The sequence below is a fragment of the Hibiscus syriacus genome, unplaced genomic scaffold (genome assembly GCF_006381635.1).
Source record: "Hibiscus syriacus cultivar Baekdansim isolate YM2019G1 unplaced genomic scaffold, ASM638163v2 tig00117048_pilon, whole genome shotgun sequence".
Classification (NCBI taxonomy): Eukaryota; Viridiplantae; Streptophyta; class Magnoliopsida; order Malvales; family Malvaceae; genus Hibiscus; species Hibiscus syriacus.
Window position 1 is genome coordinate 13,184,599 of NW_024063538.1, and position 16,695 is coordinate 13,201,293.

A 16,695-nucleotide genomic window follows, 5' to 3' on the forward strand; every position below is an offset into this window, starting at 1 on the left:
AATATCCTTATTCTGTCATTAAATAATAAAAATTCTACGAAGGTTAAATTACAAATTTATCCTTAAACTATTTTAGATTTACAAAAAAAGTCTATAATTAAAATTTTATATGAAGTTCAGGGGTTAAAATAAAATTTTACCATTTCATTAAACCTTTTTATATTTTCAATTTTGTAAAAAAATTATATAAATTTTATGAATTTAAATTTTTAAAGAAAATATATAAATATTTTCTAACTTGTTTAAAAAATAAATATATAATAAAGACAATTTGGTTAAATATACATTCCAATAATCTTTTATTCCTTTAACCAAACATGGTAATCTTACATTCCTACTAAATCAACCAAACACAAAAATACAACATTCCCAGTAATCCTATTTCCTGGTAATCTTTTATTCCCACTGGTAATCTTACATTCCGTGAACCAAACGCACCCTTAAAATAAAAAATATTTAGTGAAATAGACAAGGCCTGCCCTCGTCACTGTATTTTGGCGACAAACACATCCACTATTGACCTCAATTTAGTTGCAGAAAAAACAAAATCACCAGATCGTGTTGTAGGAGCTCACTTTTTCAGGTTATCAACTTCATTTCCCTTTTTATTAATAATTACTTGGTCCGACTTCTCTTTATATTCTCATTTGATTTGGCTCTCCCATTTGTCAGCCCTGCCCATGTGATGCCTCTTTTGGAGATTGTACGTACACAAAAAACTTCCCCACAAGTCATTCTTGATCTTGTGGCAATGGGGAAAGTCGTAAAGAAAGTTCCCGTTGTGGTCGGTAATTGTACCAGTTTTACGGTCAACCGGACATTCTTCCCATACTCGCAAGTTGCACATTTGTTGGTCAATTTAGGTGTCGACTTGTTCAGAATCGACCGGGTCATCAGCAATTTCGGCATTCCTATTGGTCCTTTCCAGTAAGCTTCTTCCCTTAGCTTGGATAGCATTTTTCATGAACTGAGTACATATGTTCCGGATTCGGATGTGTGTTGGACACGGTGTTAGATAAATAATACATATGAACTTATAGATTCGTGTCGATTCTAGATGCATGGTGATAAGATAATGCTTCTCTTTTGGTATACTTGCAGACTGCAAGACGTATCAGGGTACGGAGTGTTCTTGGCAGTTTGGGAAGAATTTTCGAAGTCGTTCCCAGATCGAGTATTCATATCTCCAATGATTTAACTTTTGATGAAAAATGGACGAAATGGTAGAGAAAATCATAGTTTTGTTCATATGACCTTTTTTTGGCGTTAGTTGTGGAGGGAATTTATGAGGTTTTGGTAATTTCCGGGGAAAATCAACGGGAAGGGGTTTTATAGTTCTGGATGGAGGAGTCGTGGTTCAACTATCGCACCTCGATACTGCATCCCTTCTTACCGGTAACTCTCTCTTTCTTCTTTTCTTTTATCTTATCCATACCTCATTTGGTGAAATCATTATGTCATTGCAAAAGATTATTTTAAGATCGAACAGTTGTGTATTTAAAATGTGTAAACACTTTTAATAGAATAAAAAATTATAAACAAATATTACCTTTTAATATCCTAGACTATCTAAAAACTATTTACTCGCTTAAAAAATATTCTTCTAGTATTCCTATTGTCCTAGTTATGTGTTTGTCCCACATGTCTTAACAGCCGTTAAGTCATTTTCTTTGGCAGTGTTGGTATAGTGTTTTGGGCCATTATTTTGAAAATCGGATCGAATCGATTGGTTCAACCGAAAATTGTTGTCTAGTTCGATTCAATCTACATCAGTTGAATCATCATTAGTGAACCGATCGAAACCGCTGAACCGTTCGAATCGGACCGGCTGAAAACCGAAAAAAATCACCAATTTTGTTTTTTTTATTTTTTAAATTAAACCAAACGACGTCGTTTGTTAAACGAGGCAAGTCAAACTCGAATATTGCTGAACTCGACTCGAATTTGAAAACTTTAAAAGTAAGTTCAACTCGACTCAAACTCACGAGCTAAAAATTATCAAGTTCAACTCGAACTCGAAATATAATATTGAAACTTGAACTCGAAATTGCTTGAACTAAAAAAAATTTAGAAGCTCGATTGAAGCCTAAAATTCAAGTTTGATTAAAGTGAAAGAATAGTTCACTCAATGCTCACCAAAAGGCTCCATGATTTTGAATGTCAAATTACCTCTATTATTTATAGAAGTTAATTGGGATGCTCCTCTATGTTTCTTAGCCATGTGAGATTGTTTTGTTCTTATATTTTTACTCTTTATACTTTTGGGATGTTCTTCTATGTTTCTTAGCTATGTGAGATTGTTTTTAAAAAAAATTAAACCAAACAATATCATTTTGTTATGATTTTTTAGCCCCAAATTTATTTTTTAATTATAGTTGTATAATTATATTTATTATTTAATATGTTTTACCTTAAATATTATGTTGTAGTTAATTTGAATCATTTTGTTTCACTTGATTTTATGGTTTTTAACTTATATATGTTATGATTTGTTTTGAATATGATTTGTGATATAAAAAATATTTTTTATTAAATATTTTTAGTATTTTTATTTAATTTTTTTAATAATTATAACGTCGTCTGATTCTTCCGACCGGTCGAACTGATTTAACCGATTGAACTAATAAATCAATAGCATGACCGGTTTACTAACCGATCCAATTCTGAAAACTATGTTTTGGGCAGATACAGTTGGAGCAAAGCATGTGTATGAAAGTCTAAAGAAATGGTCAGAAATGTACGGTAGCTTCTATAAACCTTAAAAGTATTTGGAAGAAAGAGCCATCAAGGGCATCCCATTGGTAACAACTTTATCCCTTTCTTGTTTCTAGTTTCTAGTTTCCATTACCCAGAGGTCGATCATCCAATTTATAAATTACAGAGCTAATTGCATTATACATACTCAAATTATGATTTTCATTTTAAATTAATCCTTAAACTTTTAAATATTTTAAATTTATCCCCAAATTATGACTTTTATTTTGAATTAATCCTTAAACTTTTGAACATTCCAACTTCATCCCAAACTATGACTCTCATCCTAAATTAACCTCCAAACTTTTGAACATTCCAGAGACTTCCCCTTAAATCATTCAAAAGTTTGAGGACAAAATTAGAATATTCAAAAGCTTGGGAATCAATATTGAAGTTACATCGATAATGTTATCATAGAACCTTCAATTATTAAACCAAACAAGTAAAGATGAGATGAGATATTGACGTGCTCACCCTTTGTATATTTGCAGAGTGCAACGCCAACTTCATCTACACCATCAAAGTGGAGGCTTTAAGGCTAATAATAAAGTAGACGCGGCAGTCATTCAGCTACTTGACACGTCTAAGTAAAACAAAAAACAAAAAAAAACATAACGTTGTGAATTGTAATAATACAATAGTACTTACTATCGTATTAATCAGTCTTAAACTGATACGCACTAGTTTTGATTATGTCTATTTTCATTTACAGTTTTGGTGTGTTTCAGTTGTTTAAGTTTGTTTCCTACTCATTTAGATTAATATCAACCAATATCGGTTTGTATAGATTTGTACCCATCGATATAATATTTTAAATTATTTTTTTGATCTTCTTTTACCTTACTATTGTTATTTGCGTATAATAGACATACAATACAATAGTTTAATTAAGTTATTTAACTTAATTAATAGTTTTAAGATATATACGTAATATAATCGGTGTATAATTATATTATACATAATATATACAGTACTCTAAAAATAATAAAAACCTGAAATAATATACGGGAAAACAAAATGGGCTAGTATCAAAGAAAAACGATGCATCCAATGATTACATGAAAATTTATTAGTTTTCCATGAAAATATAATTATTGAAAGAATCTAACTAGATAGCTGAAATTAAAACTTTGTGCATTAACATTATCTTTGTTCGTTTGTAGTTTCCACCGAAAATGAAATAATAAAATTTTAACTTCTTCTATCCATTCAGATTCATCCTATATATATATATATCAAATTGTCTCAAAAAGTATTAAATGACAGTAGAAGAATTCTAATGAACAAAATAGACATACAAAACAGACTCAATGCTTTGGAAGAAAACAAGTATATACATCAACAAGGGGACCATGCACATGCACATATATATGCAGCCATAGTATTATAAGAAAGATCTTAAAAATATTTTATTTCAATGAAGAAATAATATACATATAAACATTAAGAACATCAATGGTTGAGGCGAATCGCATGAATACTACAAGACCGTGACTCGCCAATTACAGCAGCAATCAGCATCGCTGTTGGATACAACTCTAAGCTACCAACTTCATCAAGAATTATAAAATTCCTCTATGCTTTTGCTAAAACTAAGAATGGATTAATGAGAGGGCATGGCCATTAAGACATAATAATTAAAACATGGGAGAGATTAATTCAAGCACTGGTCAGTGTCAAGATGTCCACAATCACTTTGATATTGCATCAAATCGGGGAGGTGGTGTGAATGGTGGGTCGCAAACTCGCATTAGTGCAGAGAAACTGTGGTATCATACATTGGACTGATTGTCGGCATTTAGGATCTTTACATCTGTTTTTCCGGTTTTTGATTTAGCATCCCCATTTTCAGGATGGGATGGACCTCTAGGCAGATCATTATTGCCGGCGTTGACCACCACAGCAGCCATCCGAGATGTCTTGACCGTGGGTAGACTGACATTTTTTGCAGCTCCATTGGTAACGGATCCTTGTTGATTCCCCATCTCGGTTCTGGCCATTTCAGTTCCGTTGCTTGGGGGACCTCTTTGACTACCAATGTCTGTTCTTGCTAATGACGAACATTGCATTTCTGTGATCAAAATAGAGCAGCAATGTGAATTCCCAATAGTTTATGCATTACGGAAAAGATGATACACGATAAAGCAGATGACATATAAATTGAAGTTCTTCACTTTCTGCCACTCTGTCTCTCCATGATGTATTACTCAGTTTTAGAAAGTTGGGGATGGTTTCGTCATCTGAGTTGTTCTTTTTTTATATGCACAATATAATTAGTTATGAATAAAAATTTTCAGAATAGGGAAATGGAAACTTGCCTTTTATCTCTCCGAAAGTGATAAGCCTATTGAGACAATCTCGGAACTTTGTCAAAACAATTCTTTCCTGCTCAGCATAAATCTCAGTCATGCCCTGTCCAAAAGACAATTTTGAAGATGTGCTGCAGCCATGGCCCATGCTCCTATTAGGAGAAGCAGTGGCCATGAACATTGTATCTTGTTCATCACACATCAATGCCAAAGTTCCCGGAGACATGGGCCTTCCCTTTGGCATATCAACACCACCCGAGCTGATTTCTTCAGGGCCAGCTTTATCAGCCATGGTTTTCTCGGCATTGGCATCCTTCTGGCTCTGAAGCCTGTCTTGAGTGGATGATGCAATGGAAGTTTCTGCATGATCTTCTATCCGATGTTCGGTCAAAATTCTCTGATCTGAATGTGTGCAGAAATTGAAGGAACACCATTAAATATATTAAAGGAAAATCCGTTAACCTACTCAGACTCACTCAAAAGTTAATTGCTAAAAACAAATTCAAAACTGACATAAAAGAAATTCTTTTAGTGGCATCATGCGTCCAACTATAATTTCTTACAAGTACGAGCAAGAACAGTCTAATGTACAAGAATATTTATGGAAACGGCATCAATGCCAGTATTTAAAACTGCTTTAATACATTATTCATTGACAAAAGAAGTCTAAACTCTAAACTTAAACGCTGATACTACGTATTCATTTGAAAGAAGGAAATAAAATTTGTTTCTATGAACTGCGAGAGATGAATGCAATGGCATATCAAGTTGATCATCATTGTAGGAATTATAGAGATATGAATTGTTACCATCCCTTCAGTTAAGGGATTATGTAAATAGTTTTCTATAAATCCCTTATTTTAAGGGATCATATCTCCTAGGATTAGTATCTTTCCTTACTTGGAGTTTCCTAATTTAGAGATATAATTTGTATATAAAGATGCAATATGTCCTATTGAAATAATAAGAAAATACAGAGAATTACTCTGATTTCTACATGGTATCAGATTAGGTTACGATTTCTTTCCAACCTAGACTATGTCCACGACTTCTTCTCCTACTCCGAAGATCACTTCAAATCTAGAAAATCTTTCTGGTTCTGATGCTCTCAATCAGATTCATCTGGTCTGGCTATCATCTGCCATCGATTAAATGGCAAGGGGCCTTGTGAGGACAATCTAGTCATGAAAGAACCAGAAGGTAACCCTTATGCTATAGCTTTTTTCTCCTCCCAGTTGACTCCTAATTGGATCCTCGATTATGGTGCTATGGATCATATGACTGGTAACAAGGATTTGTTTTGCAATTTTTTTCCAAACTTTGGTAAAGATGTCAAAACAGCTGATGGTTCATTGTGAAAAATAGAAGGACATGACACTATTATGAACAAATTGCACTTAAAAATGTCCTCTTTGTACCAAATATGGCTTGCAATCTCGTTTCAATTAGTAAACTTTCCACCGACCTGCACTGCTATACAACTTTTACTGATATTGATTGTACTTTGCAGGCACTGAACTCGAAGAAGATGATTGGTAAGGCCAGCTTGCAGAATGGTCTCTATATTCTCCCTGCCTCTACTACAACCAAGATCTTGAAATTTTTCACCTCTTTAGAAAAAGTTGATAATGTTATTGTTATGGTATTATCGTTTAGGACATCCTAGTTTCCACTATCTTGCAAAAGTGTTTCCTGCTCCATTCATTAATAAAAGGCCAAATTCTTTTTCTTGCAAAGTTTGCTCTCTTTCCAAACATACTAGATCATCTTTTTTTTTTGATAAGAACATACTAGATCATCTTATTCTCCTTCTACATACAAACCTTCTCACCCTTTTGCTTTGATCTACAGTGATATTTGGGGCCCTTCTCGGGTGAAGAATACTGATAATTGTAAGTAGTTTATGACTTTCATTGATGATCACAGTCGGATAACTTGGACTTATTTACTAAAAGATAAATCTAAAATGCTTTATAACATGGTTCTCACTCAATTTAGGTCTAAAATTCAGCTCTTTAAATCTGATAATGACAGTTATCTGAATGTCTCCCATTTACCTGATAGTGTTTTGGGAGCTTCTCCTGATAGAACTACCAAAACAGAGCAAAGCTCTTTCAAGTCCTGCTTTTGAATAATGTCAGCTAACAGAGACCTTCCACCAAAATCCATAAGTTAGTTTCCTGAACAATCAGGCTAAAAATATCTTTTGATCAAGACTCTCCATTTACCTATATGTAAATTTTGAAGGTCCTACTGCAGCAGCTGTACTAGCGCGAGAAACTGGTGAAGACATGGAAGAGGAAGGTGCAGAAGCTCTGATATGATGTGGCTAATTAACAAATAAAAGTAGCAAACGTAAGTTCTAAGAGCATAGCTAAAAGTAAATTTGTGAAAGCTTTTATGGTGACAAGTGAAGTAAGAATACTGAAACAAGAGAAGAACTAGCTGGCACGGTAAAGTGTAAATGAAACAAAATAAAAAAGTTTCTTCCAATACATTTGTCAATAAATATTCATGGATAAGATGTTTTACCTGAGGAAAGCTTCCAAGCCTTGGAACAGCTGGATCCTTGGCAGTTGACCCAAAGAACTCCTGACCTTTTCTCTTTTTGGACACGGGAGTGGATGCATAACCAGAGGACCCAATAGCTCCAGTTATGGTAGCATTTGCTGCCCGCTGAATATATGCCATACTGTTGGCATGATCACCATGAAATAGAGCTTGTCTCTCTTCACTTCCCTCAAAATTTTTGCACTCCAGGCATTTACAGTTTTCAGAGCAAAGAATGTTGGCTTGGAAGCACTCACAATACTTTTTAAGGCACCCAGATTTCTTACAGTGGCATCCTTTGTTGTGCTTTCCCAAAATTAAAACTTCCCCCACCTCTTCCTAAAAATAATTCAATACTAATTAATATGAGAATGCAAATTTAGCAACCTCTATCATATAGCGACATTCATGGTACACTTTGAATTTTATATTTTGTTAATATAATTTTTCAAGAGGGAAACGATCCTCTCCTTACCACTACTTAAAGGTAGTGAAAATTTCCACAACTAAGTAATACACTTCCAACTAAATCTATATAACGATTTTAAATTAACGAATATAAATGAAAGTTAATTAAAAAGGAAAAATGAATAGAATAAATATTAAGCTTAGATTTAGTTGAAACTTGAAAGTGTATTACTCACCCTTGGATCGTTTCCTTTGCAAGAATATAACCAGATTCAGGAAAAAAAAAGATTTCAACTGTATGCAAAAATAAAATGAGTAGCCATACATTTAAATAAGAGAATACCATTTTAAAAGGTTCGATATATTCCAAACGCCCATCAATGAGCAAAGGCAACGAAAAATATTACCCTTGCTGGACATTTTAATGAAGGCATATGAACATTGGTATCTCCATGATAAAAATTAGCTAAAAAATTTACGGCTTTCTATTGAATCAATATTGTGCAAAATGAGCAAGGTAAAATGTGAATTAAAATGAAATAAAAAGTTCAGTCATCATACCCTGCTATCCTGTGTGCCATGCGGGCTGCTTGCAATTTTTGGTCTGAATGCATTTGGATTGCGCTCCAAAGTTGCTTCAATAGCATCTCGTCTTGCGGTTTCATTCTCAACATTGTTATAACAATTAACACAGTTGCATCCATCACAATATATGCCAGATGCAAAGCACTCACAGTACCTAGTCGCAGCATTGCATAATAACTTTCTATATCTTATACCATCAAACAAATTGATTATGGTTCGCATACAAAACGGCTAACAGAAAAAATCCTACACAAGAATGAATAAGAGAAAACAAATACTGCAACAGTACTGTCTAAAATGTCCAGGCAATAATGGTTTACATAAAAATTGCATGTAAGGAAGAAAACCTGTTTCTTATCTAGAACATGAAACATTTAATACAGAATATATAATTTCATGCTAAAAGAGCCCAATGCAGACAAGTCCAAGAAATTTGTTACTAGCCAACAAGCAAAATAATAACAACAGATGTTAATAAGACATCAAGAGCTGAGTAGCACTGAATCGTGGAGGAGTTCATTATTCCAAAAGAGCATAAAAGTCAATGTACTTACAGTTTCAGACACCGAGAATGTTTACAGTTACACTGCTTCTGCTTCTTTGGAGTGCCATCTTTTAGTTCGTTTGGTCTCGGTTTTGCTTTTGGGGATTCTGGTTTCCTGAAGTCAGCAAGAAATAAAGAAAAAGAATAACGGTAGAGGACAGGTAAATAACTTGCATATTAATTTTTTTTTAAAAAAGAACTGATATATTTTAAAAGCAATCCTGCTGTTCTTTGAACCATTAACTCCTGCAGTTGTTTAAACCATTTAAGCTTTCATAAATTAACTTCCATAAATGTCAAACACATTATCGGTAAGGGTGTAAGAACAGAAAGATTAACTGAAGGAGTATAAGACAAGTTTCATTCCAATTAAAAGGTAAGAAAGGGGGAACATGACCAATATGGTAATGTCCAAGAAAAACAATATTCACATCCTAGCACTACACTAGATTCTAGACAGAAATAACGGAAAACAATCAGTACAGAGCCTAAGAAGCTGTCGATACTTAATTTTAGTTGTTAACATGTCATGCAGGATCACTGAGTTAGACAGAAAGTACAGGTAGCAATGCTCCCTCATGGAAACAATTTTTGCTCCAATGATCGTGAATGGCAGTGACCGACCCAACCCTCCAGTGCTCCAACATTAAAAAAGATTCCAGTACCCTAGCACTCCAGAGCTCCAACGCTTCACTCCTCCAGCACTTCAGTACTTCAACACTCTCAGGCCTCAGTGTTTCAACACTCCACTGCTCTAGCATTCTAGGTCTCTAGTGCACCAAGGGTTTGCTGCTTCAGGGCTACAATGCAGTGCTCTAGCACTCCGCTCTTAAAATACTGCAACATTTCATTCCCGAGTAGAGTAGCAACATAAAAAAATTATGTAGTGTGGTACATAACTACAGCAGAAAGAGCAGTGAAGTTAACCCTGAAATCAGTGGCAGGATTTTTGGGTTTACTTCACCATTGGGATTTTCTGGAGTGCCTCTGAAGTGAAGATTGTTAAGAAGCCTCCTTCTTAACCATTTCTTTTCATTTGGAATGCAACTTTCTCTCTAAAATATTCTAACCTACTTTTTTCTTTCCTTAATTATCTGCATTTGTTCTTCAAAATCTACTTTTTCCTTTCCTCTTCAAAATCTCTCCCAGCATTTTATATTACTGGTTTGCACAATTTTCTCACCCTATCAAAAGAAACCCTCTACAGAAGCTATATAAGGTGAAAGATAAAGCTAAGAGAAAACCAATTTCCCAAAAAATCAATTGATTCATATCTGAATTCAAAAACAATGTTTGGTGAGAAATCAAAGGGAAAAGAAGTTAATTTAAAGGAGAGACAGATACAAAAACACCAAATAACCTCCAAATAGTCACATCCCAAAAGAAACTCCACTACTCTGTTAAAGCAAAAATCACCAACTTTCCTACAATCGTACAGAGGGGAAAAACAGAATTTGATGCAAACATTACTGAGACAACAGAGTTAGTGTTTAAGCATAAGAAAATAAAATGTCAAACAGGACAGGAAATGTGGGGATACTGTAACCAATAGTTCCTTATAAGCTACACTCTCGACAAGGAAAAGAAACACGAAATTAAATTTTGTTAAACACGGACTAATCCAAATAGCAAACACCGAAAAAGTAATAATAATTACAACAAACTACAAGAGAAGCAACAATTTTAATCGGAAAAGCTTACGCAGCTCTGGCCGAGGCAGTAGTAAAAGGAGGAGGTTGTGCAGCGACAACAGAGGTTGTTGCCACCACGGGCGGCTTTATCTGTTGCTGTTGCTGCACAGTAACTGCAGCCGAAGACGAAGGCACAGCTATCCTTTGGGTGGATTGCGGATGTTCCGGCAAATTAACACCTCCAGAAGAAACCCCGCCAAAACCGGCCGTGAAATCGAGCTGCCTTGCTAGCTTCTTCGCAGGAAAATACGCCGTATCCAATTGCACATTTTTTGGCGGGATTTCACCTCCTTCTTCTTCCCCCATCCAATTCCAACCCAATTTCAAAAAAATATATAAAACTGTATATTCACCACACAGCCTCGGCTCAAATATCCACCAGATAATCTCAGAAATTACCTTAAATCAGCTCAAATTCACAAACTTTTAGGTCCAAATCTCAATCTATAATCTCAAAAGCCCCGAATTACTAAAATAAAGGCGATTCCCCCAAGCTCGAGATTTCCACCACGAACTTCCGAAACATCGAGAAGATTCAGAATCCGATCGATGCATTGAGAGAGAGAGAGAGAGAGAATCTAGAAAACAGTACAGAGAGAAACAGTAAGAGTTAGGGTTTGTAAAGCAGTGATTTTTCAATAATGGAAAAAGAGAAGCAAAGGTGTGAAAGGAACCTTTTTTTAAAAATACTGTGTTTGGTTAGCTGTTTCTTCTTCTCTTCTTCGTTTCTCCTCCCTCTCTCTTGCTTAGTTTTTGAAATTTCAATTTCATTTTAGTCAATTGGATGGTGGAGATTTGTGTGAGATAGGGATCCGACAGCTCATGTTCAAACGATTAATCTAACGGGTAGAATTCATAGGTGTGAATATGAAGTGTTTTTGAACGTTGGATCTGATTCTATTAAACTCTCTGGTTTTCCACAAGAGCGATGTCGTGTAGATTAAATTAAACATATTTTTTAATAGTATGATAATGATAGCAGGGTAAGTAAAACTATCCGACTCAAAAAATCAAAATTTTCTGCTTAAATTGACTTCGAATTGTAATTTCATAAATTCGACTCGTCTCGAAAAAATTTAAATTCAAATCGAGTCGTAAAATACAACCCAAATCATTAGACTTTGTATAATATATTTATATCATGTATAAAAAATATGAAGAAATATATTTATATTATATATATGGTTATAAATAGGATTTGTCAATTCAAATAACTCAAAATTTTTTAACTCGACTTGACTCGATCGAACGCTCACCCCTACATGATAGTGTTTGTTCATAATTTTCTTAATTAATTGATAATGTGTACACATCCTATAAACATTGTTATTCTAGTCTAAAATCACCAAATAACATTCTTTTATCATTGAGATCACTTAATCATATTAAACATTCAAAAAACCAATTTGTTTTTTCAAATTTTTATAATATTATTTCTATATCTTATGTAATTTATATTATGTATAAATTAAATATATATAATATATTATAGTGTAAACATTAAACAACGAGTTTAATGGTTTATGTTTGAATTTTAATAAGAAGAAAACGTATAAATGTTAAATTAAAAACAATATAAATACTTTTAAAATAATAAGTTTGGATTTATTAGCTTTATCGATCAACCGAAAACTGTTAATAGGGGATGAATTGGTCTATGAAAATTTTGTAGTGGAAGCAATCGAAAAATAAAAACTTTGCACAACGATTTAGGTGGTTCGATTTTTAAATCAAGTCTACATGCAATATCTTAGTTATTCACGTTAAGGGATTTATAATTTCTCTTTGGGAGAGTGTGTAAGTAAGGTTTTGGGTATAAATCTTATGTGTCTTTGTAAGATTGCATCTCGTCCTTAAAGGTTTGCAAATCTAATGGATTTGAAAAATATTTAGGTGGCGTTTGGTTCGCGAAAAAGATCACTACCAAGGGGAATGATCTTTTTCGAAATTATATTCCTGTCGACACCGTTTTTCGTCCGGGCGGGGAAAAACTTAATACGACTTAAGGTTTTTCTTTCAGAGGTTTTGAAATGTTTTGGAGTCGTCATTGACCTTTTGGGTTAAGTAGGTCGAATACCTATAAACCGCATTCTAAAAGAGTTTTTAAGAAAACATCATTTTAAAAGATTCACTAATCTACATGTAACTAGAGATTCATTTTTTTTGTAATAAAAAAGGGGTTTAGGGATCGATTACATGTGGGGAAGGATAAGCACCCTCGCAACGCCCAAAATTGGTACCCCGTCGATTATAAATTGTCTCTAATAGTGGAAATCTAAAAATTCAAATACAAATTTAATTTATGATCCCATTATTCCAAATTCAACCATGAAATTTTTATTGAACGAATGATTCTAAGGAGAAATAAAAAATATTCAAATATTTCCAATCGAAGAGAAAATAATCCCTAAAATACTTTAGGATGAATATTTCTCATTCCAACTGAAATAAAAAAATTTTATATTTTCTCCCAAGAATTCGAGATTAAAATAATTTGATTCGACCAAAGAAAAAAATTAAGCCAATTGAACTAATTTAATTAATCATGTTAGATGATGAAAGTTTAAACTTGAGTGATAAAAATATAAACAAAATAAAAAGAAAATAATAAAAAAAATACGTATCACACAAATATAAGTGCTTAAATAAAATAAAATCATAAATAACATAAGGATCAAAATGCAAGATAGCAAAATAAGGCATTTAATATAATAAAATATAAAACATGCATATATATACTCATGGGATTAAAATAAAATAAACAGATAATAAAATATACTAATCAAAAGACTAAAATTAAAGTATTAAAAATGAAGGACAGAAATAATAAAAAACTAAAATTAAAGTAATAAAATTAAAGGATTGAAATTAAACTAAATTAAAAGGCAAATCAAATAAATTAAAGGCAATTAATAGACATAATATAACCAAATTAAAAACTAATTACAAAAGGCATAGTTAAAATCAAATAATAATTATAGTGACATAATTAAAATAAAACGAAATATGTAGTCCAAAACAACAATAAATAAAGCTGGAAATTAAAGGATTAAAACATAATAAAATATAAAAAAGTGAACAAATCATAAATAAAACAGTGACTAAAACATGAAAAATACAAATACCACATCAAAATCATAATAAAATAATAACAGAACACAAGTAGAGACTGAAAATGAATAAATGTAAAAAAGCAGTAACTAAATTCAAATAAAAAACATGGCAGTTTAATGACTAAATTAAAACCAAATAAAATATAGAGTTCAAAATAAAAAAATGCACCTAGTTACCATAATATGAAAACACGACTAGACTAAGGGGACTTGGGGGTTATTTGACCCTAAATCTAATGACTAAAACGTGAAACATGCTAAACAGAAAATATCTCTACGTGATTTAACCTTAAATTAGTGACCAGAATACCATGGGATTCCTAAAGTCAAATGACTTATACGTAATAAACCCACTATTTAGTGATCCAAACGCAAAACACGCTAAAGGGCTGGGACCTTAGAGTGATTTGCCCAAAATCTAAAGATAAGAAAATTTCTCCCCTTTTTTCTTCATTTTGCCCGATATTTCTAAATCCCTATGTAATACCCCAAAAATTTAGACAATGGCCAAAATGAAAATTTGGAAAGTTTGAGGGTCAAAGTAGAAAATTTGGGAAAAGTTTAGGGAATTAAGTGATAATTTCCTAAAAAGAATTTTATTCCATAAATATGGTTTACTCTTGAGATTGGAGTTTTATGGAAATCATATTGTTGGATTTGGAATTTAGTAAAGAAAGAGTTAAAGCCGGTAAGGAATCGGTAAATTCCGATCGAATTGGAATTTTACAAAAAATTGAAGGATGTTATAAAATGGTTGGAAATATTATTTTAATATTTTAGATCAGAGAAAGTTGGTTTGGAAATGTGCAATTTTTCAGATTTAACCGAAACAGTGGAATTTAGTGACTAAAACGCAAGATTTGAAAATTCAAGGTGAAATTCAAAATTAAAAGTCAAAATTAATTATGTTTGACTTTGAAATATGGTATTGATCAGATTGCTAGGTTATATGGTGAATATGGAAATTCATTAAGGGCAAAAATAGAATTTCCTATTGAATTGAATAAAATAATTCTATTATAAGACATGTGCTTGACTTATTTAATATTAGAGTATTATGATGGGGAATCATTTTTCAGCTCATCTTCTTCTCCAAGCCGTGGGTTTCTCTTAAGGTAAGAGAAAATTTTCAACTCAATTTTTCAAGCAATTTATTTGGGATTTTGAGTATGTTGTAAGTAGAAAATCGTTATATGCGAAAAACACTATCTTTTGGTACCAATATTGCATGATTATCTTGCTTGATTTCAAAATCCCCAAATCTGGAAATTTGGGTTTATACTATGGTTGTTAAATTGATGATGATATTGATGATTTTGAGGTTGTATGAATTGATGAAGAACATAAGGATGAGGTTAAAGAAAAACAGTTTAGATTTGGAATTACAGTTGGTTCGAAAATTCACCATAAAATATATAAAAATAATTTGGAGGTGAATTTTATATATTGTGTTCATATATGGATCTAGTTTTGTTTAAAACAAACGGGGATCAATTTCAAGTTATATACAAATATATATGAATTTTTAACCGAGGAAAGGGCAAAAAAGTCGGACAGCAGAATTCTGTACAAAACAGATTCTATTGGTGAACTTTGAAAATTCACCATAAATTGTACAGAATGAATTAGAAGGAGTTCTTTATATGGATAGATTTGTATTCGAGTCTAGTTTTTAACAGAAGAAACGGAATTGAATTCCAGTGTCTATATCAATACAGAATAATGATTCTTTAAGGGTAGTACGAGTTGTCTGAATTCTGGAAAATTGATGGGTTATTATATAAGTGTTGTATAATTGATGTACTATGCTGGAATTGTTGTTTGAGAATTGAAAAGAGTGTTAAATGTGAAATTGATTATTTTGGGAAGATTGAAATGATTGGTGATTTAAGTACAACAATTGCATAGTTGGGGTACTTAAATGTATTTATGCTTTTGTAAAAGCATTTGAATGGAAATAATTTCAATGTTGGAATTATTGGTATTAAGATTTAAGAGGTAAAATGGTGAAGACCATTTGAGTAAATGGGAAAAGTTGGTTCCAATGTTATAATTATTAAGAGTTAAATATTTGATAGATGATGAATTTCAAATATAGTATGGAGATATGATGGAATGTATTTATGTTAGTAAAATACTAACATATGGATTATTATGAATTGATGATTTATACAGATCATGGTTGATTTGCAATTGAAGCAAGTCAAGTATAAAAAGGGTATATTGTGGACAATAGTGAGGCACAAATATTTTGAAAGACATAAAGTGTCAAGGTGAGTGCAATACATGCATGAAATTATACATGGATGTTTTATACATCATCAGGAAGACTTGCGATAAGTCGACCTTGTTTATATCGGCATGATTTTATATCATTTTTATAAATTGACATTGAGATGTCAGAGTATGAAATAAAATGCATTGATCATGAATGAAAATGTGATATTTTACATGATGTTTTTGGGTATGAATTGCCCAATGTTAAATTTGATAATACTTTGTCATGGATGGATCGAATAAATAGACTATATGCCCAAGTAAGTCATTGAGGGACAGGGTATAGTTGGCATGCCATAGAGTATAGCAGCTGCAGGTTTATAATACTTCGGTGTATATGTGGGCACGACCTTATGTGTAATACACTTCGGTGTATATGGTGGGCACGACCTTATGTGTAATACACTTCGGTGTATATAGTGGGCACGACCTTATGTGTAGCACTACGGTGCAAATATTACTCG

The 16,695-nt window shown here is 32.7% G+C and overlaps 1 protein-coding gene and 1 long non-coding RNA gene across 2 annotated transcripts; one reads left to right on the top strand and one right to left on the bottom strand.

The window, feature by feature from the left end:
• The first annotated feature begins 443 nt into the window (after nt 1-443).
• Nucleotides 444-1,250, top strand: LOC120197413. Its single transcript, XR_005523259.1, has 3 exons — nt 444-583; nt 673-927; nt 1,102-1,250. It is a non-coding gene; the product is annotated as an uncharacterized LOC120197413 (long non-coding RNA).
• Nucleotides 1,251-4,111: 2,861 nt separating this feature from the next.
• Nucleotides 4,112-11,488, bottom strand: LOC120197385 (protein tesmin/TSO1-like CXC 5). The gene is made up of 8 exons (XM_039198931.1): nt 10,852-11,488; nt 9,161-9,265; nt 8,583-8,760; nt 7,596-7,952; nt 7,292-7,392; nt 7,121-7,215; nt 5,073-5,465; nt 4,112-4,825 (listed from the first exon to the last, which is right to left on the bottom strand). Exons 1-8 carry the CDS (start codon nt 11,145-11,147, stop codon nt 4,527-4,529), a joined length of 1,824 nt encoding a protein of 607 aa, XP_039054862.1. The 5' UTR covers nt 11,148-11,488; the 3' UTR covers nt 4,112-4,526.
• Between the last annotated feature and the right edge of the window lie 5,207 nt (nt 11,489-16,695).

Bases quoted from the DNA above. Each gene is read 5' to 3' on its own strand.
- LOC120197385 (XM_039198931.1), bottom strand. From the start codon at position 11,147: ATGGGGGAAGAAGAAGGAGGTGAAATCCCGCCAAAAAATGTGCAATTG. The intron at 7,393-7,595 runs GTAAAACATCTT...TTTGTTAATTAG, and splicing joins GGCTTGGAAGCTTTCCTCAG to CCACATCATATCAGAGCTTC. The intron at 5,466-7,120 runs GTAAATGGGAGA...GCACACATTCAG, and splicing joins AGCTCCCAAAACACTATCAG to ATCAGAGAATTTTGACCGAA.